Consider the following 25,721-nt stretch of genomic DNA (forward strand, 5'->3'; position numbering starts at 1 on the left):
AGAGAGAAAAAAAAAAGAAAGACAGAGAGAGAGGAGAGAGAGAGAGAGAGAGAGAGAGAGAGAGAGAGAGAGAGAGAGAAAGACAGAGAGAGAGAGAGAATGAGAGAGAGAGAGAAAAAGAAAGACACACACACAGAGAGAGAGAGAGAGAGAGAATGAGAGAGAGAGAGAGAATGAGAGAGAGAGAGAGAGAGAAAGAAAGACAGAGAGAGAGAGAGAGAGAGACAGAGAGAGAGAGAGAGAGAGAGAGAGAGAGATGCACAATCCATTTCCAAATTGAATTAATTTCCCCCGTTTACTCCTTATAATACGATCATTTACAAATTACGTTCATGTGCAGCTGTAAAATTTAATTTGGATCTGTTGTCTGCGAGTTGATTTAATTAAACACAGGGTCATTGAAGATTTTCTGTTTGTGGAAATCGATCACCTATACCACATTGATTCCCTTACAAAGTTATCTATCTTTTTTACAGAGTTATCTATCTTATTACAGAGTTTATCCCGTGGTGATAGAATAAGTCCTCAATACCCTTTGCTTGTCCTAGAAGGCGACTAAATAGGACTAAAAAGGGGTGGTCCTTCGGATGAGACCGCAAAAGCGAGGGTCCTGTTGTTGTAGCATAGACACCCCTCCCCCCACCGCATAGGTCCCCTTCCCCTCCCCCCGCATAGATCCCCCTCCCCGGAAAAACGGGCCCGGGATAGATTCCTCCCATAGGGGAAAAATCGCCCCAGTATATAATTTCTCCCTATGTACAAAGTCATTATAGACCCCCTCCAAACCGGGCGGAAAAACCACCCTGGTATAGACCCCCCCCCCTCCGGTTTCCGAATTTCATTTGTTATAGATTAATGAAATAAATATGCGCTCATCAATATTACGATGCTCATAAAACAAACGAATATGTTTTTGAGATGTTGAAGTTGGGTTTACACGCTGAAAACTTTGAAATGCATATTGGAAATACGATATGCTTCCCAAAAGACGATGGTCAATACCATTGAATTAGGATTTTTCGTAAAGAGTCGACCAAAAAATACAATTAAAATATCTGAAAAGTAAAATAGATGAACTGTACAAAAGTAATTTAATTTTCTCGTTTATCTAAAGTCAAAATTTTAAATTTAAAATGTTCACTTCTTTGCAACTTCACTATTTCAAATGTTAGATACTAGTAAATAACGATAAAAACTTGAAATTTCTGAATGAATTTTGATATACCATTACAAGATTTGAATAATTTTTCATTTTTAAAAAAAATCATAAGATGATGATTGTTCACAATACACAAGACCCTGTTTAAAAAAAATAAGCAGAAGAATTACTGGGTCTAGATTAGATAAGCTAGAGAATTCTAGTAATATAACTGGAAACAGATACATAGCTAAACTGTATTATGAATGAAAAATTCTCGAGAGGGCCGTAACCAACCCACCCCCCCCCCCACACACAAAACAAACAACAAAACAACAACAACACCCCCCACCCCCCCAATACACAAACAAAAATGTGACAAATAAAAGATAAAATCAATCAGTCAATTAATCAATCAAATATCAATACCATATAATTATTATATATAAATAGTGCAGATCATAACTATACTATATAAAATATTATACACTCTTATATATAAATAGTACAGATCATAACTTTACTATATAATATATTATATATTCTTATATATAAATAGTACAGATCATAACTATACTATATAATATATCATATACTCTTATATATAAATAGTACAGACCATAACTATACTCTTATATATGTATATAGTAATTTTTAAGATCTGTAGTTCGTGTATTCGACTCTAGAATTACCCCCCCCCCCCTCCCCCCGATTTATTTCTATTCAAACTGCACTCTTCACTAAGTAGTAGTAGTAGTAAATTTTATTTAAAGTCGGCACTATATACATTCAACATATCAAATACAAGCTCTGTAGAGCTTTTTAACCGATATCACATTCATGTATATCAAGGACAAAGACACATAGCATGCATGTACACATATATACAAACATATCACAGATTAACAAAAGAATACAAAATGAAAGAAAACTTTCATGCAAGAATATACAGATACGAAAGCAAAAGACTAAGAGGAAGAAATAAAATACTGCAAACAAGAGTATATGTATATAAAAATCATCATTTAATTTAACTAAACTAAATGAGGTAAATTTGAAACATTTGAATTTCAAGATATCATTTTACATATCCTCTTTCTATAAGATTTCCCTGGTGTGTTATGCCTCCTTAAGACAAGACAAACATGCTGATAAGATAGAGGGCGGAGACTTGGGCCGGATTTATATACTTGGTTGATGATTAATGAAGACAAACCAGTAATTGTCAAATTGAGTGAATATTTAGTGCAAACTTTCAGAAAAAGAAGTGATGTTTTAAAACTGCAAAAATCATTATAGTTTATTATTCATATATTGGTATAATACTGATACTGTCCATCTACTTGTATATATACATGATTAGCAATTCATATATGTATGTACTTGTTTCCCCAACATGCTGCATCCACATGCAGTTTGCAGTCTATGTAACCTGTAGTTAATGTTGTAAACTTTCTTTCTTTTTTGAATTTCCTTCTTTATAAAATGTCTTACTGTTATGCCCTCTGGGCCCAAAATTGGAATAAACTTATCTTATCTTATCTATACTGTAGGTCATGACATTAAGATTGTTAGCATTAATTATATAATTATTGACTTTTACTGAGGTTGATATAAGGAATTGTCAATCCAAGACATATAATATTGACCGGATTGACTGTAATGAGCTCTGGTACCTGTTTCTCACCTGTTCAGCGTGTATATCACGTGACTTGTAGATAATCTTACATCACTGGTATACAAAGATACGATATGAAAACAATATGACCATTTTCTCCCACTCTCTCTAGATATAATGAGGGTAGCAATATATATAGACATTTTACTTACTGCTGTGTTGTGTTCCACGTCACAAAATTTGATATCAAAAGATTTAGGAACAGAACGTTTGATCTGCCGCAGTCTTCACGGGCTGGAGAAACCTTACGTATGAACAGCGATCGAAACATCATTTATTATTGATAGAGACGACCGTCTGTGTTGTAAATAATTATGTACTGACAGCTGTTTCTTCATTTTCTTCGATCATATTTTTGAAAGTCACACAGTCTTGTTTGGTTACATTGGCTTTTATTTCTATATCAATAAAAATATTTGCACGCATGTACATTCGAAAGGAAGCAGCAGCAATTGTTTAATGCTATTTTCTTAACCGCAGTAGACTTTCCGGAAATCATGAGGTTGATCGAAAAGATTTTAAATATTTTCTACCCAATTGTGTTTCCGATTGGTGCGAGCGATTTCTGCACGTTTTCCTTTCAGCGAGTTGTTTGCAATTATCATGTCGCAGGCTCCAAAACAAGCACAGGTATCTTATTTATATATGTTTTCGTGTTCTACGTGTTTGAAAGTTTGATTTATTGGATTGAGGGTCTACAGAGTAGCGGTCTAGCAGATAATCTCGGCTGAGATTCGACTTGGCTGAATTTTTCATTATTTAGACCGACGCCTTTCTCTGAATCTCGGAGCAGTCCTTCATAATTTATGCCTGGAAATTTATTTTCAGCTTAGGTCGTTTCTACAAATTAATGCGCAGTTAGATGACATTGCTGAACAAGCATTAGCTTCAAATAAATGATTTAATTCTTCAACTAGCTCTCCATCACTTTTGATTTTGCATTGCCTATCGTTTAGGTATGGAGACCCCAAAATTAAAACAGTCACGGAATTTTCCTTTCAAATGATGACTTCCATGGTGCCACACAAGACTTAATTGACCCTTTTTGGTATGGGGTTTCAGTCAGTGTACGCGGAAGTCTATAATTATTACAGGGCAAAGTTACAGCGATTTTTTCCCTTATATAACTGGTACCGATAAACGGTACCATTCCCAATGTCAAAAACCATTGATTTTTCCCAATTTTGAGACTAAATATTCCCAATTTACTTGCCGAAATATAGACCGCTGACATCATAATTTATTTAGTCTGAAACGTACAAATTAACTAAAATGTCCACTTCCGGTATTAAATCGAAAGTACAGATCATGGCAGTGCGCGTGTTTTGTAGAACTATGATGATTCTAAAACGAACCTATGACGATTCCTTATGTCTCACAACAGCAAATATTAGAGTAAAAAAGTTTGTAAAGAGATGACTACTTCTTGTTTTGTTCTCTTTTTTCTTTTCTTTTAGTTGAAATCATTTGCTGATACATTTGTAGAAAATTCCCAATTTGTTCGATTTTGACGCTATTTTTCCCAATTGAGTGGGTACCGGTACCAGTACCAGTGGGTAGAAAAAAATCACTGAGTTATGGCTGAAAGGATATGCATGCCCCCTTAACGATATGATACATATTGCAATACCTAAGCCACAATTCGATATTTTCAATTTAATACGATTTACAGAAGAAACCAATAATAACATTGAAGAAAGATTTGATTACCAGGATTCAAAATCATAATTTTATAAGCAAACTGTTTACAAACCGTGAAACGGTAAGATGCCTGTTGGCTCTGTAGGTTAAACTGACGAAGTTCATTATTATTTTCATCAGCCTCATGGCAAACAACAGTTATTTGACGCTGTTTTGTCCCTCCTGCAGGTAGAAATAATATGTGCAGGCCGAGCCTGATGTATTTTACTGAACCCGTTTGTCATAAACGTATTGAATCGAAAATCGAGGCAATGAGTCAAACATTGAATCAAGCATTTATATTGAACAGTATCGATATTTCTGTGAATCGTTTCAGCCTTGGGACAAATGGTCTTTTGAAACAACAAATTTTGCCAGACCAAGCAAGCTTTTACCAGACCAAGTTTTTCCAATAAAATTAAATTTATGAAATATCAAGCAACTGTACCCCCCCCCCCCCAAAAAAAAATCAAATAAGATTAAAACAATTGTGTACTAAGTGTGTAATGTTAATTTATTGCATGGAAGAAAAACAATATAGCTAGTGCTGTGTGGTGCACCAAAAATTTCAGGTACCTTTTGATTTGATTCTGGATTTTGGTTCGGGTTTTACACACGCCAAAAAACAACAAATTTGGTGCCCGAGTGATAGCGATGGACTATGATCGATTATTATATTAAAAAAATTGCAGAGCTCCAGATAAGATGTGTAAGAGCGTAAATACTTATTAATTTTTACCAAATACGCATTTAAGTTGAAAATCAGGCGTACAATTATGCATTAGTGAATGTAAATATGCTTCGCAATCCTAAAGTAATGCGTACGTATGATAGAATGATATAAGTACAAATTATCTATTCATAAGAATTGAGGTTAGCTCAGCGCTTGATCTTACATGAAATATAATCTCTATGAAAAACGTTTGATGACAATGACAATTTTAAAAGATGGCTTAGAGATAATTCAATATAACTGTATTATGTATAAGCCTAATTGTTATTATACTTCTTTCTTAAAGAGGTAGAGTGCGGTGGAAAGCACAGAAAAAAAACTTGTATTATCAATGGTAGACAATTGATTGCTGCTACATGGCACAGAAAATGTCACCGGACAAACGATACTTCTTCCGTTAAACTTTAACTTAAAATTCTTTACTGAAAGGCCGCTCCTGCAGCATTGTCTCACTAACTATATAAAAGCATATGCGAGAATGGGAGTCACACATTTATTTACCGACTTCTGTCACACATGCATTCGTTTTACACAGGTAGAGGAAAATCAATTCTTGGTTAACGGTACAAGGTGAGGGAAATCTGACCGTAATTTGCAGTGAAAATTAAGTGCAAATAATATATGGGCAGAAATAGGTTCGTCTAAATTTAAAAAAATGCTATTATAGAAAGACAAAATCTTTTGACTTTGAAACTGTTATTTTTGGTCAAAAATGCTTTTGGTTTACAGTATATGACAAATAGTTTTGTTTGTTTGTTTGGTGTTTATGAAATTTATTCAATACTGTACAATAAAAACTTGTATATTTACGGGTGAAAATCCTTGGTAGTTCTTTTTGTCATAAACTTTTCATTGTCATTGAGATTTTGTAATATATCACTGAGGTATTAAATTTTAATATGTCAGACACTCGGTCACATAATATCTGATTATATTTAGATTAAGTGATCAAATTCTGTATTAGTGGCAAAACAGCAAATATAATCTGTAAATTAACAAAATACTCTTTTGACTTTTTCTGGAAAGGAAAATACTCATTGATTTGCAAATCAGGGGGTAAATACTCTTTGTGGTAAAAAATTATCTGGAGCTCTGCATTGATTGGTTTACCCTTTCTGATTCTGATAATCGATTATAGAATTTTATAATCGAAAGTCGCTTTCTAAACTGAAATAAGAATGGCGGATAGCAAGGACCAAGTTCAGGTTTCATTTCAAAATGGCGAGCGCGAGTAAAGGCCATGCTGGTGCTGAGGTGCCAATTTCGCTGTTAAATAAAACAAAGCATATATCTTTTTGTTTTTATTCAGCACAGTTTTTAAATATTTGTTCCTGACTTAGTGCCTGTTTTATTGTAGTTTGCTGTTAGATAAAAAGATAATGCACGAATGACTGGTTTTGTTCATTATGTAGTATTCATATAGAGAAAGAAACATACATGTTGGTGCAGAAGGTTTAAACAAATAATATTATTTTAAAATGAAAAATGTATTTTTTAAATATGATAAAAAAATGAATATTAATCAAAAATTGATTGGTTTTCTACTCCTGAGGCCACTATTAAAAAATTGTTTGTTGGGCGTTAGCCGCCCGACCCTCTCAAAAGGTCGCCGACCCAAAATTTTTTTATTGGCCCAACAGCGATGTTTTTTTTTTTTTTGGTTATTGTCCGGTGCGGAACAGAACGAGTTTGAGCCGGATTTTAGCCGTCCGAGTCAGTGAAGTGCTTGACAGTCACCTTGCTTCGCTTTAAGCGCTTCCTTGATGGTTTGTTTCAAAATGTCTGACCTGAAAAGGACAAAATCGTACGCAACTTTATGCGTAAATATGGAGTTTAAAAACTCAAAGGAACGAAGCAAAGCCAATAGACTGCTTGAGTTTGACACGGATTCAACTGCGGCTGACGAACGTAGACACAACATAGAGCACATGGCGAAGTACATATCTGATAAATTTATTTTCTCAAACCAAGCCATTATAACAGATTCTATGCTAGTTGGAACCCCCAGGTTACACGATGCTTGCAGTGCCTGGTTAATAGTTCATGCAGAAATGCATCTAACATTTATTTCAGAGCTTTTCTTAGAATTTGAAAAAAGATACAAAATCCATATTGCTTTCAATGCTTTAGACTGCTACTTTACATTTTATACCCAAGAAAAACTTTGAAATAAAATCCACTCATCATGCTTTTATGTTACTGAGCAGTACTTAAGTTATATATTTCATTTAGAAATTTCAATCTACATAAAACAGTTGTCACACTAGTTCAATGGAATATATAACACTGCATGCCTACTAGCATAAAGCAGAGGATGACTAAGAACTAAAGGGTGCAGGGATTTTCCACCCTGTTGTAGGGGGCCGAAATTCGGCCCCATTCCCAATGCAAAATAGTAGTATTTTTTCCCAATTTGTCTACAAAATTTCCCAATTCAAGTCAAATAAAAAATTGTCTTGTTTTGCAATATTGTCATGGGGTAAGTGGAATGATTCAACATAATTCAGCTGAACTACCATCATAGTTCATTTTATAAAACACTCCAGAAATATCGGCAACAGTTCGATAAATCCGAATTTCCCCCATTTTTTTTCTTTGATTAATACGTGCTATTTTGTTGCTTCACTTATTGTACCCACTTCCTTAACCTATCTGAGAGTTATTAGGTAAATCTCATATATATTCAGAATGTATTTTCAGTGTACTTTGTGTGAAAATAATTGTTTTAATCTTTGAAGCAGCACACTTCGTTTGGAGAATCTAATCACCAGAAATTGTGATATTGTATGCTGCATTGTATAAAGCAGCATTAGTTCAAATTTAGCTTACCTTTATCATTAATATTAACATATGTACATTTAGATATATATTTACTTTACAAAATCATTTTATTGGATATGAAAATATAACTTCCCAAGCCTAGTGCTTTTCCTACTGATTGAACAAGTATATTGGCATAGATTATCACAGAGAGTTTCATGATGAACTAGATCATGATTTGAAAAATAATTTATATATGGTTAGGCTGTTTATGTCAAATTTCAAAGCAATACAATATGTAGTTGAAACTCCATGATTAAATCTAAATTTAATTCAACTGTAATTGAAAAAAAATCCATCTAGTATTCAAAAGTATAAATACACAATATTATTAGCCATGAATTGCAAGTAAAATGGGGAAAATGCTGTCTATTTTCTCTTCCTGACATTTTTGAAGAACCATCTGAGAACTAGAAGCTATAGGGTCACTTGGAAATTTGAAAGCTGGTGTTCCGTCAGTCCATGCATCATTGAAAAATAGGTTTAAGTGTCATTTAACCCTGATTGCAATGAAAAACAGAATGTTATGATAAGAAAAACTTCTATGAATGAAGAGAAAATTTTCATCTTTTTATTGAAAAAAAAAGCATATTTTAAGAAATATGTTGTAAAACTGTGAATTTCTAAAATTCCCAATTTGGACAAAATGGCGTTAAAATTCCCAATTCTAAAGGCCCAGGCCCCATTCCTAAAATGGTGTGGAAAATCCCTGGGGTGCATACACAGAACAACACAAAAGTGCAAAGCAAAACTAATTCTTATTTATAAAGTGGTGTGCTGATGAATAGTGATGTTATATACAAAAGCAGATATATGAATATATGATAGAGCTGAATATGATAAGGCTGGCACATATGTACATTTAAAAGCATATTTAATTAATGACAAAGAACTTGGCTAATGAAGAGATATAATATAACAAACAAAATATACAGATATATGTAGACGATGTACAGGGCTCGAAATTAACATATGCCCGTGTCTGTGACTTGTTAAAAGTATGGCGGACTGACTGACATTTGTTTTAGTCAGTCCGATGGGACTGGTTAATTTTCTAAAGCATCATTTTGGAAAATATACTTATGAAATTTTATACACACATTTGGCATGCTTCGATCTGTAGATATCAGACAAATCTGATTCGTAAATATAAATCCCACATTTAAGTATTACAATATTGTCTGAGGCATATTGAGTTTAATTTCATTTTAATAACATTAACGAAATATGTTTAATTATTTCTGGAAAACTCTGTTGGACTGGTAAAATTTTCTGTGGACTGGTTGAAATTATACCCCATCAGTCTGACTGGACTGGTGACATAAAAAGTTAGCTTCAAGCCCTGATGTACAAAAAATTCTAGCAGCACTGACGTATGTGGGAGAACAATATTTAACGCACGAAAAAAAATTAATCCTGACCAAAAAAAAAAAAAAGCCTACCTACCTACCCATCATCAAAGGGGTAGGGTAGGCAAACGCCCAACAAACAATTTTTTAATAGTGGCCTGATTACAAAACGATTATCGATTATGATTTTAAACCGATCGACCATCACTACTGATTTGATGTGTAGAACTTGTGGATTTTCATGCAACAAATTTGAATCACTACTGTGTTGGAAATGAGCATTTTCACCACTCAGATACCAGCAGAATATGGTTCGCCAGATCATTATTTACAGTTTATCTTTACATGCCGTCACATGTCGTCACATGTAACATTTGTGTCAGTGCTTAGGGTGAAATCAACATCATAATTAATGACACAAATTAGCGATAAACATGATGAAAGCATATAAATTTTCATCATAGGGGAAAATGTTCTAATTCATGCAAGTTTACGAGGTTTCAAATTCTTATAATCTCAAAATTTGTTTTTAAAAGCAGTGAGAAGGGGAACAAATGGCAATGGGTGCTTATTATTTTTATTGGACAATAGGTCCTGTATTTAGATTTTTTCTACTGATCTGACCCTAGTTTTACTGTATGGTGACTTTCGCATAGACTGGGTCTGGTACCAATTCAATTGGGAATTTTATGTCGAAAAACTGAGCATTTTGGGAAAAGTACTTGGACAAAAAATAATGTAATGTATAAATATTCAAAGTAGGCCAACATAAGATGCCCGAGAGTTACATTAGCCAAGAATGAACTGAAAATTTCGATCTATTCTTTTTAAATGGGATATGTTGCACATGTTATTATATACCACTATTATAGATAAATTATAGTTATTTGGCCTTTTATGTATGTACCTAAAAAAAATCGTAAGGGGGGGGAGGGGGGGGGGGGGTTAAGATATGTCGTGTGTTTACATTTCATAGAGGTAAGCAAACATATATTACACAGTGTATTTCCAAGATGTCGTAACAACACATGCAGATACCATTTTTATACTCCCGCATAAAAATGCGGGCATATTACAAGTGGAATACTGTCCCACTATTTTTGAAAGAGTTACAGCTCTTAAACTTTGATTTATTTAATGCAAAATACTGTGTTATTGCAACTTTGATGAAATCCTTTTGTGGATAATCCTTTTGTGGATTGTCTTTGCAAATACCTTGATTTTGCAACTCATAGAACATTTTGTATTGCTCCCAATTATTATCCTTGGATATGGATTTACTTGTTCAAATCCATGGGGCAATAATGTATGCAGGCATATCATGTACCGGTTTAGCGATGCGCTATTTTTAAAATGCTTGGGGTTTTTTTTTTATGGAAAAGGTACAAATTTTTGTCACAATCCTCTCGTTGAAATGTTCCGGATCCGCCCGTGTACAAGGGTAATCTTCCCATTGAAAATGTTCCGGATCCGCCACTGTACAGGGGTAAACCTGAAAATATTCTGACATGATACACAATGGGGTGGGTGAGCAAATGTAGGGGAAATTTTCACGATTAGAAATGTATGCTAACAATTTGAAGTGACGGATCCAGAGGGGTGGGTCTGGGGATTTGGAACCTCTCCCTAGTCAGAAAAATTTCCTTAAAAACATGAAAATAACCGATTTTGAGGATGGACCCTCCCCCTTTGTAAATCAAAATGAATGGTAGAATTTGTTTTAAAAGGTTGGTTTTCAAACATTTATTGTCTTATCATAATCTGGCCACTAAGATTAGCAATTGGCCATCAAGAAATCGAGGTTTGTGGCCAACTAACCATTTAAGAAAAAAAGTTTGATTTTTTACCCTGACACATGCAGTACCCGCAACGTTATTCTTGACATTCCTATTGTGTTCTAACGTATGTATCCTATCGTATCGTGCCTGTATCGTATCGTGAGTGTAGCCTATCATATCGTGCCTGTATCCTATTGTATCGTGAGTGTATCCTATCGTATCGTGCCTGTATCCTATCGTATCGTGAGTGTAGCCTATCGTATTGTGCCTGTATCCTATCGTATCGTGAGTGTATCCTATCGTATCGTGTGTGTATCCTATCGTATTGTTCGTGTATCCTATTGTATCATGTTTTGCATTTATCAGGTCTATGGCGTATCATATTTGGCGTGTGTCAGCTAGGTTTTCCGTTTATCGTGAAAATCTTTTATCGCGTAGCCTTGGAAACTATCGGGATCGTATTATATTAAATCTAATGAAAAAGTACGATACTTTCCAAAAGCTTTATTTGTTTTGTTAAAGAAGCCATTTTTAGGAATCGAGGAAAGACAGTATATTTGAAGGAGAACATAAAACTGTCAATTTTAAGGCAGAAGAAGAGCTATTTGTCTGTCCAGAGAGGGTGAAAATTTATCACAATTTCATTCCACATAGTCTGGAAAGCAGGTAGTGGTTTGCCGAGGACAGTAAATCTGAAAGCTTCTTCACCTGAAGTTGATAAACATTTGCTTGTCTCTTGTTTCACATTTGATATGATACACATCGGAATAAGAGAGACATCTAGTTAATTCGCTGTCATCATCATCATCATCCAGTTTATTTGTTGATCAGGCCATCAATTAATCCTCTGTTGAGGGTGGGGCCTGACTGTCCAGTCTTGATCTAAGTCTTCCTCTCCATTCCTGTCTGTGATGAGGGTTGACGGAATCCATACCCAGGGTTTTCCTATCCCACAACACGACATCCTCCCAAGACAGTTTAGGTCTGCCAGTGGTCCTCTCCGCTGGTATGTTCATTGTCGGACTAGAGCAATCCAGCCAGTGCATGCGCTCAACGTGCCCCAGCCAATGCAGTCTGCTCTTCTGCATGATGTCTGCGAGGCTTTTTAAGTTGACTTGAGCGAGGAGGGATTCAGACAGAATGGTTTGCCCAGGCTTCACCAAACAGATCCATCTTATCATTGCTTTGTCATTACACTGCAGTTATACTAGTGTTAGCAGAAACAGCACAAGTTTCGGAGCCATACATAAGCACACTTCTGACACATGAGGAGTATACACACCCTCTAGTAGCTGTTGGTAGGTGCTTTTTGGTTAGGATTGGTAGCAGCTCTCTGAACTGTTTCCAGGCAGCCTTGCAATGTGTAGCTGCTGCGAGTTCACAGCCTCCACCTGATGACAGCATGTCGCCCAGGTAGCAAAAGTCTTTCACTGCTTCAAGCGTGCTGTCACCAATACCAACCTCCGTCATTGGTCTGCCATCTGTTGGTCTTATAGTGAGGATCTGCTTTGAGAGGGACCCTCTATGCCACTGCACTTTTTGTGCACCCATTCTGAACAGTGTGTGCAGAGGATTGAGTTGCTGCCTGTTCCACTCAGACATACAGAACAGGGGTGTTTGACTGTTTTCCTCAATAAGTCGAAGTTGGGACCAGCGATCATGACCTTGGTCTTACCCATGTCAGGGCTTGCAGCTAACTTTTTATGTCACCAGTCCAGCCGGACTGATGGGGTATAATTTTAACCAGTCCGCAGAAAAAATTACCAGTCCAACAGAGTTTTCCAGAAATAATCAAATATATTTTGTTGATATCATTAAAATGAAATTTAACTCATTATGCCTTAGACAATATTGTAACACTTAAATGTGGAATTTATCAGTCTATGCGAAAGACATCGGACCGTCAGACCTGACCGATGTGCAGTGCCTAAGGTCCGATGCGTCATTTTTTACACCGGATCGGTATGTCCGATGTCTCACTGTCCGGTTTTGAGCTTTACTATTTTGACGCGGAGTCATTTAAATGTTTGTTATAAGTAAAAACTATCACACAAATCCAAATACGTAAATGAATATGATTAAAACCGCATGGACTGTCTAAAGTATTATGCGGGAAGGATCCCTGGTATAGTATTACTGGTATAATAAATAAGATTTCCTTGGTTTTGCATTTTCACTTTTATACATTAGGTTTTTCGGTCTGACAAAATTTGGTTCGGTCCGGTGTGTTCATTGATTACACAGGACCGAATGTCCTGTGTTGTCAAAAAAACTTTCGCATAGACTGATTTATATTTACGAATCAGATTCGTCCGGTTGATTAAACAGATCGAAGCATGCCAAATGTGTATGAAATTTCATATTAAGTATATTTTCCAAAATGATGCTTTAGAAAATTAACCAGTCCCATCAGACTGACTAAAACAAATGTCAGTCAGTCCGCCAGACTTTTAGCCAGTCACAGACTGACGGACATATGTTAATTTCGAGCCCTGCATGTTTACTCTGAGACCCTTCTCCTCCATGCTACTCTTCCATCTGTCCAGACGTACCTTGAGTGATTCAAGCGAGGTGTCAATTATTGCCAGGTCATCAACATATAGGAGCTCCCACGGGCAACTGGTGCGAAATTCTAGTGATAGAGCCTCGAGGACAATGATGAATAGAAGGGGACTTAAGACCGATCCCTGATGGATGCCCACTCCAACTTCAAATTCATCGCTGTAGCTGTTACCGACTCGTACCCTACTACGAACATTGGTGTACATAGACGTCACTACTTGAACCAGCCATTCCGTAACTCCCAACTTACGCAGGACCCACCAGATGACCTTTCTCGGGACACGGTTGAAAGCATTTTCCAAGTCTACAAATGTCATGTTTGCTGCCTGATGTTTCTCCATGACTTGGCATATGATGAAGATTGCGCCTGTGATGCTCCTAACGGGCATGAAGCCAAATTGCATGTCATCAATCTGTACTTGTTGTCTGATCAGCTGCTCAACAACTCTTTCCCAGACTTTCATGACCTGATCAATAAGTCTGAGTCCACGGTAGTTACCTCTGTTTATCGCATCCCCTATACCTTTGTACAGGCTGACTATAAAGCTCTCTTCCCATTCCGCAGGTATGCACCCCTCTCTGATGATGGCTTCAATCAGTTCCTGCACCAGACTTGCCCCCATGCAGTTCACCTGTTGATTTCAGCAACTATACCAGATGGTCCTGCTGCTGTGTAATCTATATATTAAACATTAGGTGACAATATAAGTTTTTGAATCATTGGCTGAGAAAATTCATATAGATATCAAATAATGAATTGAAAACCATATATAGTTTAGTTTTCTGAATTTAGCTGTGATGGCAAAAAAGAAAAAAAACCAATAGTATTACAAATATTGAAAAAAACACACCATTGCAACCATGTATTAAAGAAATTGCGTGTATCCTATCCTATTGTGCGTGTATCATGTTCTATCGTTTATCATGTCAAGAATAAGGTTGCGGGTACTGTATGATATGTGCATGTACTCTATACAGCCCCTGCTAATTCTGATTTTCAATTCTTTCAATATTTTGATTATTTTCTTTGACCGCCGCGGTGGCCAAGAGGTTAGAGCGTTCGCCCCGCATGTGATAGGCCGGGGTTCGGATCCCGGCCATGACAGACCCAAGTCGTTAAAACAGGTAGTGATAGTTCCATCGCCAAATGCTCGGCATCAGGTGTGAATGTCATGGGTCCTTGGAGATGACCTTAAAAACGGATGTCCCATGTCCCAGTAGGTGTGGCACGATAAAGAACCCTCACAGCTCAATGGCCGTAAGCGCCGAGCATAGGCCTAAATTTGAAGCCCTTCACCGGTCTTGGTGTCGTCTCCATATGAGTGAAAAATTCTTGAGCATGACGTAATCATAATCTGTATGATGAAACAGTACTTTCAGTACTTTGATTATTTTCTTCTGTATGATGAAACAGCCCACAGGGGACAAGGAGAAAGAAAAGAAGAAGAAGGAAACAATCTTAGACCTGGCCAAATATTTGGACAAGACAATTAGGGTCAAGTTCAGCGGGGGAAGAGAAGGTACGGGACTCCATGAGATTGATTTATTTATTTCCACGATAACATTTATTTATTTCCACGATAAGATTTTATTTCCATGATAACATTTATTTATTTTCACGATAAGATTTATTTATTTCCACTATAACATTTATTTATTTCCACGATAAGATTTGTTTATTTCCATGATAAGATTTATTTATTTTCACAATAAAATTGTTTTATTTCCATGATAAGATTTATTTATTTCCACGATAAAATTGATTTCCACGATAAGATTTATTTATTTCCACGATCATAAGTTTTGTTTATTTCCACGATAAGGTTTATTTATTTCCATGATGAGATTTATTTATTTCCATGATAAGATTTATTTCCATGATAGGATTTATTTCCATGAAAAGATTTATTTATTTCGAAAGGATGGGTGGGAGTTTCAGGGGCACTCCAAAAAAGGTGAATATTTGTACAGTGAAACCTGTCTAATCCAACATTCACAGGGAGACAAAGTTTTTGTCAGAATATGCAGTGTATCTGAATATACAGGCTTCAGGGACACACAAAAGATATAAATATTTGTACAGTGAAACCTGTCTAATCTGACATAGTAACATGTGATTAAAAGAATCTTCCATGGTTTGTGGCTGGATATGATTATCATCCAATTCATTATAGTGATAGAAAAACACACAACTCGTTGGGTATAAATCATATCAAACCACAAACATTTACACATTTTGATTGGACAACTGCTGGCGTGCTGAAGGGTTATGACCCCTTACTGAATCTGGTATTGGATGACACAAACCATTGGAGATTCTATACTTACCTTTTGCTCCATTTATTTCATTACTTTAGAACTTGTTGATAATTTGATTTGATATTGAGATGAGACATTTTGATTGGACAGCTGCTGGTGTGCTGAAGGGTTACGACCCCTTACTGAATCTGGTATTGGATGACACCACGGAGTATCTTCGAGGTAATGTAATTTTTAATTTATTTATTCATTTTTGATTAGATTTAATTAAGGAGGTATGCTACACAAGAGAAGTTTGATATGGATGAAAAGGGAGGATATTTACAACAACATTTTGAAATTGAAAACTTTCAAATTTTCTTTTTTTAGTCAAAAAATGCAGTTTCAGTAGAAAGCAATCGAAAAAAAAAAATTCAAAACCCCTGCTGGACTCCAATACGCAATCTACAGTTCAGCAGTCGACGTGCTAACCAACTGAGCTACTCAGCTAGGTGATGATTTTAGAAATGAATAGACAAATATTATTAATATTTATATTTACCTCCATGTTTTAAAAGAAAGTCAGCCATTATGACGATGTAGAGTATCCCCTTAATCAACATAATCTTTCTTTGTTGTTTTATTGGGCAATGAAGGTAGCTAGCATTGCAAAAAAACAAAAATCATGAATGTTTTTTCTGCAATGATTGCTACATGTACCTTCTTCACCCAATAGAACAACAAAGAAAGACATTTTATTGTTCATATTTAATTTCTGATGTGTATTTATGAATAATATAAACTAGATTTAAGTTCTGAGATATATCGTTGACGATTTTTGTTGCTTTTAAATGGAACCGCCAATATAACCTTTGACTTTGACAAAGCTCCATATTTGGTACCAATCAACCTATAAATTTTCTACCAACTGACTTGTTTTGTGACAGCATTATAACACATTCACTGAAAAATTCATCTAGAAGCCTTCATTGTCTCACAGTTATTGATTTATCTCCTTTTCAGTGTGTTGATAATGTGACATACATATTGATATATGATTTAGATCAACCGACTAAGCTATATAAATACAAATATCCATTATCGTACCACCAGGGTCACGGTTAGCTGTGTTCTAGTGAGATTCAGTACACCACACTATACTTTATGGATGTGCCAAAATACAAATATCCATTATCGTACCTAGAAGAAGCGCTAAAATCAAGATTATGTCATTTAATACATTATAGTTCTACTGAAAGCCTTGCATGTCCTATAAGCCACTTACAGTGTATGTGTAGACTATGGAAATGTGGCTTAGATATCAGGTAGTTGAATGTGGCTTAGATATCAGGTAGTTGGATTCTAGGTTATGTGTTTGGCATCAGTGCAGGGCTCGATCAACATGAACTTTTTTTCCTGCTTGTCCATTTGGACAAGGGACAAAGATATTTATTTGTCCGAACTTCAACTTCACTTGTCCGAAAAATTTTCAAAAAAGGATCTAATATTGTCAACTTGAAAACTGTATTTAATTTATATAGTCTATTTTTATATCTGCTTGATTGATTTTTTTTTAAATCTTATTCTCTTGATAAAAACAACAAACACATAAAACAAAATTTTATCTAGACTTCCTATCTTGAATCAGTGACTTCGTAAGATCCATGGATGATTGAAAGTAGTACGCAATAAGTGAACACCAATCCCGATTGAGTTTGACTCAGCTACATGTAGTTTACATAACGATTGATATCGGGATCGAAGTTCATTTTCCATACATTACACATGTACTTCCGACTCTGAACTACCGATAAACTTTTCACAAAATTGTTTGGAGACTTCTTTACATAAAAAAAGTGCCCATCAATATTCACTTGTCCGAAATGTTTTTCCACTGGTACCAGACAAGCGGACAAACGTTAATGTTGACCCCTGCATTAGTCTGAGAAATAGTTACTCATGTCGAGACATCACCAGCTGTAGGTGAAGCACCATAAACCTACACAACAGTGAGGTGTCATTAACGCCCGTCGTTAGTACGGTATTTAAGGACACTGAACTCTAGAGCCATGTGTTTGACAAAAGAGTCGCTACTGAAAGATGTGACTAAATGGGGCATTCGTTAGCATGAGGCACCATGTCACAGCAGGTGTGGCATGATAAAGATCCCTCCCTGTTCAAAGGTGATGAGCATTTGAGCATAGGGTTGAATTTTACTGCCCTTCATCGGCAATGGTGACATCTCCATATGAGTGAAAGATTCTCAAGTGGGACAGTAAACAATATACAATGAACCGACTATCAATTCTGGCATCAAACCAAGCCATATACAATCAATCAACCGCCTTCACCTGATAGATTGATTGTGTAACGTCCCTCTTGAGAATATTTCGCTCATATGGAGACGTAACCACTGTCGGTAAAGGGCTGCAAAATTTAGAACTATGCTCGGCACTTATGGCCATTGAGCAGGGAGAGATTTATCGTGCCACAACTGCTGTGACACAGGACCTCGTTTTTTTTGCAGTCTCGTCCGAAGGACCGCTCCATTTAGTCGCCTTTTGCGATAAGCAAGGGGTACTGAGGAGCTAACCCGGATCCCCACGAGACTCACCTGATACAAACTTGCACTACTGCACTAGTAGCAGGTGCTTTCTTTGTTGTCAGGAGGTACTGAGTTACCCCGATACCTATAACACTGGTCAGTGTGACTGCCCAGTCCCTGGGCACCGGACATTAAAAGTAATAATCTTAGATATGCCACTTCTTGATCACGGTAGCCAGTTCGTGATTAAGAACCCTCAGTGCTATGGTCTTCAGGACCATACACAACTCATGGTATCCCTGTATAATAAGACAACTCATGGTATCCCTGTATAATGAGACAACTCATGGTATCCCTGTATAATGAGACAACTCATGGTATTCCTGTATAATAAGACAACTCATGGTATCCCTGTATAATGAGACAACTCATGGTATCCCTGTATAATGAGACAACTCATGGTATCCTGTATAATGAGACAACTCATGGTATCCTGTATAATGAGATAATTCATGGTACCCCTGTATAATGAGACAACTCATGGTATCCTGTATAATGAGACAACTCATGGTATCCCTATATAATGAGACAACTCATGGTATCCTGTATAATGAAATAACTCATGGTATCCCTGTATAATGAGAAGTTTATGGATAGGATGTAAATACAACTGACAAAAGCAGAAAGAGGTGGAGGGGGTATCATATTGTTAACAGAGCAGTGGAGGAGGGTATCATATTGTTAACAGAGCAGTGGAGGGGGTATCATATTGTTAACAGAGCAGTGGATGAGGGTATCATTGTTAACAGAGCAGTGGAGGGGGTATCATATTGTTAACAGAGCAGTGGAGGGGGTATCATATTGTTAACAGAGCAGTGGAGGGGGTATCATATTGTTAACAGAGCAATGGAGGGGGTATCATATTGTTAACAGCAGTGGAGGGGGTATCATATTTTATTGTTAACAAGCAGTGGAAATGGGAGACAAAACTACATCCCCTCCTCCATTCATCATAGAGCTGAAATCTTGCAGGGTATAGACAACTGGTTGTATTAGAAGTACACTGTCTTCAATCTCTCTATTTACAGACTGTTAGCAATCTCTGTATTTACATTGTATACAATCTCTCTATTTACACTGTATACAATCTCTCTATTTACAGACTCTGTATACAATCTCTCTATTTACACTGTATACAATCTCTCTATTTACAGACACTGTATATATTCTCTCTATTTACACTGTATACAATCTCTGTATTTACACTGTATACAATCTCTCTATTTACACTGTATACAATCTCTCTATTTACAGACACTTTATACAATCTCTCTATTTACACTGTATACAATCTCTGTATTTACACTGTATACAATCTCTCTATTTACACTGTATACAATCTTTCTATTTACATTGTATACAATCTCTCTATTTACACTGTATACATTCTCTCTATTTACATTGTATACAATCTCTCTATTTACAGACACTGTATATAATCTCTGTATTTACACTGTATACAATCTCTCTATTTACACTGTATACAATCTCTCTATTTACACTGTATACAATCTCTTTATTTACACTGTATACAATCTCTCTATTTACATTGTATACAATCTCTCTATTTACACTGTATACAATCTCTATTTACAGAATATACAATCTCTATTTACAGTGTATACAATCTCTCTATTTACAGACTCTGTATACAATCTCTCTATTTACACTGTATACAATCTCTCTATTTACACTATATACAATCTCTGTATTTACATTGTATACAATCTCTCTATTTACACTGTATACAATCTCTCTATTTACAGACTCTGTATACAATCTCTCTATTTACACTGTATACAATCTCTCTATTTACAGACACTGTTTATATTCTCTCTATTTACACTGTATACAATCTCTGTATTTACACTGTATACAATCTCTCTATTTACACTGTATACAATCTCTCTATTTACACTGTATACAATCTCTCTATTTACACTGTATACAATCTCTCTATTTACACTGTATACAATCTCTCTATTTGCACTGTATACAATCTCTCTATTTACACTGTATACAATCTCTCTATTTACACTGTATACAATCTCTCTATTTACAGACACTGTATATAATCTCTGTATTTACACTGTATACAATCTCTGTATTTACACTGTATACAATCTCTCTATTTACACTGTATACAATCTCTCTATTTACACTGTATACAATCTCTCTATTTACACTGTATACAATCTCTCTATTTACACTGTATACAATCTCTCTATTTACACTGTATACAATCTCTCTATTTACACTATACAATCTCTGTTTTTACACTATATAATCTCTCTATTTACACTGTATACAATCTCTATTTACACTGTATACAATCTCTCTATTTACACTGTATACAATCTCTCTATTTACAGACTCTGTATACAATCTCTCTATTTACACTGTATACAATCTCTCTATTTACAGACACTGTATACAATCTCTCTATTTACAGACACTGTATACAATCTCTCTATTTACACTGTATACAATCTCTCTATTTCTACTGTATACAATCTCTCTATTTCCACTGTATACAATCTCTCTATTTACACTGTATACAATCTCTCTATTTACACTGTATACAATCTCTCTATTTACACACTCTGTATACAATCTCTCTATTTACAGACACTGTATACAATCTCTCTATTTACACTGTATACAATCTCTATTTACACTGTATACAATCTCTCTATTTACACTGTATACAATCTCTCTATTTACAGACTCTGTATACAATCTCTGTATTTACACTGTATACAATCTCTGTATTTACACTGTATACAATCTCTCTATTTACATTGTATACAATCTCTCTATTTACAGACTCTGTATACAATCTCTCTATTTACACTGTATACAATCTCTCTATTTACACTGTATACAATCTCTCTATTTACACTGTATACAATCTCTCTATTTACAGACTTTGTATACAATCTCTCTATTTACAGACTCTGTATACAATCTCTCTATTTACATTGTATACAATCTCTCTATTTACACTATATACAATCTCTATTTACACTGTATACAATCTCTCTATTTACACTGTATACAATCTCTCTATTTACACTGTATACAATCTCTCTATTTACACTATATACAATCTCTCTATTTACACTGTATACAATCTATCTATTTACACTGTATGCAATCTCTATTTACACTGTATACAATCTCTATTTACACTGTATACAATCTCTCTATTTACATTGTATACAATCTCTCTATTTACACTGTATACAATCTCTATTTACAGAATATACAATCTCTATTTACACTGTATACAATCTCTCTATTTACAGACTCTGTATACAATCTCTCTATTTACACTGTATACAATCTCTATTTACATTGTTTATAATCTCTCTATTTACACTGTATACACTCTTTCTATTTACAGTGTATACACTCTCTCTATTTACACTGTATACAATCTCTCTATTTACACTATATACAATCTCTCTATTTACACTGTATACAATCTCTCTATTTACACTGTATACAATCTCTCTATTTACACTGTATACAATCTCTCTATTTACACTGAATACAATCTCTCTATTTACAGACACTGTATACAATCTCTCTATTTACACTGTATACAATCTTTCTATTTACAGACTCTGTATACAATCTCTCTATTTACACTGTATACAATCTCTCTATTTACATTGTATACAATATCTCTCTATTTACACTGTATACAATCTCTCTATTTACACTGTATACAATCTCTCTATTTACACTATATACAATCTCTCTATTTACACTGTATACAATCTCTCTATTTACACTATATACAATCTCTCTATTTACACTGTATGCAATCTCTCTATTTACACTATATGCAATCTCTATTTACACTGTATACAATCTCTCTATTTACACTGTATACAATCTCTCTATTTACACTGTATACAATCTCTCTATTTACACTGTATACAAACTCTCTATTTACACTGTATACAATCTATCTATTAACACTGTAGACAATCTCTCTATTTAAAGACACTGTATACAATCTCTCTATTTACACTGTATACAATCTCTCTATTTACAGACACTGTATACAATCTCTCTATTTACACTCTATACAATCTCTCTATTTACACTGTATATAATCTATCTATTTACAGACTCTATATACAATCTATCTATTTACAGACTCTGTATACAATCTCTCTATTTACACTGTATACAATCTCTCTATTTACATTGTATACAATCTCTCTATTTACACTGTATACACTCTCTCTATTTACACTGTATACAATCTCTCTATTTACACTGTATACAATCTCTCTATTTACACTGTAGAGAATCTCTCTATTTACAGACTCTGTATACAATCTCTCTATTTACAGACCCCGATCTATATTCAATCTCTCTATTTACAGATCCCAATCTATATTCATTCTCTCTATTTACAGACACTATATTCAATCTCTCTATTTACAGACCCTGATCTATATTCAATCTATTTTCAAACCCTGATCTATATTCAATCTCTCTATTTACAGACCCTGATTTCTATTCAATCTATTTACAGACCCTGATCTATATTCAATCTCTCTATTTATAGACCCTGATCTATATTCAATCTCTCTATTTACAGACCCTGATCTATATTCAATCTCTCTATTTACAGACCCTGATCTATATTCAATCTATTTTCAGACCCTGATCTATATTCAATATATTTTCAGACCCTGATCTATATTCAATCTATTTACAGACCCTGATCTATATTCAATCTCTCTATTTACAGACCCTGATCTATATTCAATATCTCTATTTACAGACCCTGATCTATATTCAATCTATTTTCAGACCCTGATCTATATTCAATCTCTCTATTTTCAGACCCTGATGATCCGTACAAACTGACGGAGGACACGAGGACACTGGGTCTGGTCGTGTGTAGGGGGACCTCAGTCGTACTCATCTGTCCGTCCGACGGCATGGAGGCCATTGCCAATCCGTTTGTTCAACAGGAAGGGTAGATAATGAAAGTAGATAAAAGGTCAAGGACATTGTACTTTCTGTTTTGCAAGAGACTTGTAAGATGTGTAAATATGGATGGAACATGGCAGCATGTGTTGATGAGAGATGTATATTGTTTGTCAGGGATGTAAAGTCGGGGAGGGGGGAGGGTCCAGATTGTGACTTGTTTTATAATAATCTTAGGACTAGCATCTAGTACATTACATGTGTCTGTATGAGGATCAAGTTCTGTGGTTCAGGGGGGGGGGGGGGGGGGTGTTGATTCCTTTTTTGTGAACTGGAAATTCTAGGGTATTATTTATACCCACAAGATCCCAGGATTATTGCAACATCGATGAATTCAAAGCATTTCATCACGATTAAGAGATAGCACACTCTGTCTGTTGATGAAGTTTTGATTGTTTATTTGCATCATGGTGTATTTTGGACTCTCTAATATGCTTATTATGTATACCTGAAAAAGCTGTTCATGATAACCAAACTTCATTATAGATTAAAACACAGTCATTGCAAACCTTCAGTGCCAGCAAAAACAGTTCATTATAACCAAACTTTGTTACAGTAAAATGCAGTTATAGTGAACCTCCAGGGCCAGCAAAAACAGTTCATTATAACCAAACTTTGTTACAGTAAAATGCAGTTATAGTGAACCTCCAGGGCCAGCAAAAACAGTTCATTATAACCGAACTCCATTATACAGTAAAACATGGTTAAAGTGAACCTCCAGGGCCAGCGAAAAACAGTTTGTTTTAACCAAACTTTATTATATCAAATGACAAATTTCGTTATTTTCTCTCAATAAGTGTGAATTCATTATGAGGATATTTTGCTCTTAGAAGTGATAAAAAGAAAATATTGTACATACTCTCTGAAAAAGGATACCTGTCCATTGAAGTCTTGCCACACCGATACACACTCTCTCTGAAAAAAATTGTAAGTGATATACAGAAAATTGGAAGCTTTTATATGCTCTATTTTCCTTTTACTAATTGATTTTTCATTTCCCTCACCCTATATATTACCAATTTGACGTACGGAATATTTCATTACGTATTCACTTGTAATCGACAACTGAAAGCACCTTTATCCAATGGGGATTGAATAAAGTTATAATTCATTTAATGGGCGGTATACACTGCATACATCAATCTCTACATGCTAGTATCACATGTATATGCTGGTCAGGAGTTTTGAAAAGTACCTTGATTATTTAGCCTGCAAGAATGAAAATAAACCCATCACCACACGCTAGTATCATGCACTGGTCAGGAGTTTTGATAAGTACTTTGGTTATTTAACTTGCAAGTAAACTCATATTACAATCAAAGTACTGAAAGTACAAAAATGTTTTTGAATGCTAACTGATCATTGAACGTCGTATCATTTCATGACTTGATTGGTACTAATCAGAGAAAGTGTAATACATGTATGTGTTGTGTATCTTAGAATCATGGTACACAATGATTTGACATATTGGGACCCTCTAGTTCATTTGTCATCCGCTCTGCGTTTCAGATTCAGTCATTGTTTGATTGTATATGTGCATTACCTGAACAAACATCATGTGTAATTTTTGTCATTGTGAACTTGTATGTTGTTGCACAGAAGATCTTTGTTTTTTTGTTTTTTTAAATCTTAGACAGGGAAAATAAATGAAAGTTGAGATATTGTTTTACTGCCTTGTGATTAATACATATTCAAGAAGAATGTTGATCATTTCCACAACTGATGAGAATGAAACTAATGAAATCTGAAGTTTCACATTGTGTTGTACAGGTTCTTCAAAACTTAAACATAGTTTTCACTTATAGAGTATTAGTTTCATTGAGTCCAGAGAAAAACTTAAGCATAGTTTTCACTTTTAGAGTATTAGTTTCATTGAGTCCAGAGAAAACCTTAAGCATAGTTTTCACTTTTAGAGTATGAGTTTCAGTGAGTCCAGAGAACAACTTAAGCGTAGTTTTCACCTTTTGAATATGAGTTTCTGTAAGTCCATAGAAAAAAATGTAGTCATAATGTTCACCTTTTGAGTGTTAGTTTTTGTGAGTCCAGAGAAAATCTTAAACACAATATTTAGCCTTTTAATGAGTTTCTGTAAGGTCTGAGGAAAACATCATCATAATTTTCACC

The 25,721-nt window shown here is 35.1% G+C and overlaps 1 protein-coding gene across 1 annotated transcript; it reads left to right on the forward strand.

Annotated features, from left to right (window-relative positions):
• Positions 1-3,342: 3,342 nt before the first annotated feature.
• LOC125662388 (U6 snRNA-associated Sm-like protein LSm7) lies at positions 3,343-25,263 on the forward strand. The gene is made up of 4 exons (XM_056146684.1): positions 3,343-3,446; positions 15,153-15,258; positions 16,148-16,219; positions 23,451-25,263. The coding sequence occupies exons 1-4, from the start codon at positions 3,420-3,422 to the stop codon at positions 23,588-23,590; spliced, it is 345 nt and encodes a 114-aa protein (XP_056002659.1). The 5' UTR covers positions 3,343-3,419; the 3' UTR covers positions 23,591-25,263.
• The last annotated feature ends 458 nt before the right edge of the window (positions 25,264-25,721 follow it).

This window comes from Ostrea edulis, chromosome 8 (genome assembly GCF_947568905.1).
Source record: "Ostrea edulis chromosome 8, xbOstEdul1.1, whole genome shotgun sequence".
Lineage (NCBI taxonomy): Eukaryota > Metazoa > Mollusca > Bivalvia > Ostreida > Ostreidae > Ostrea > Ostrea edulis.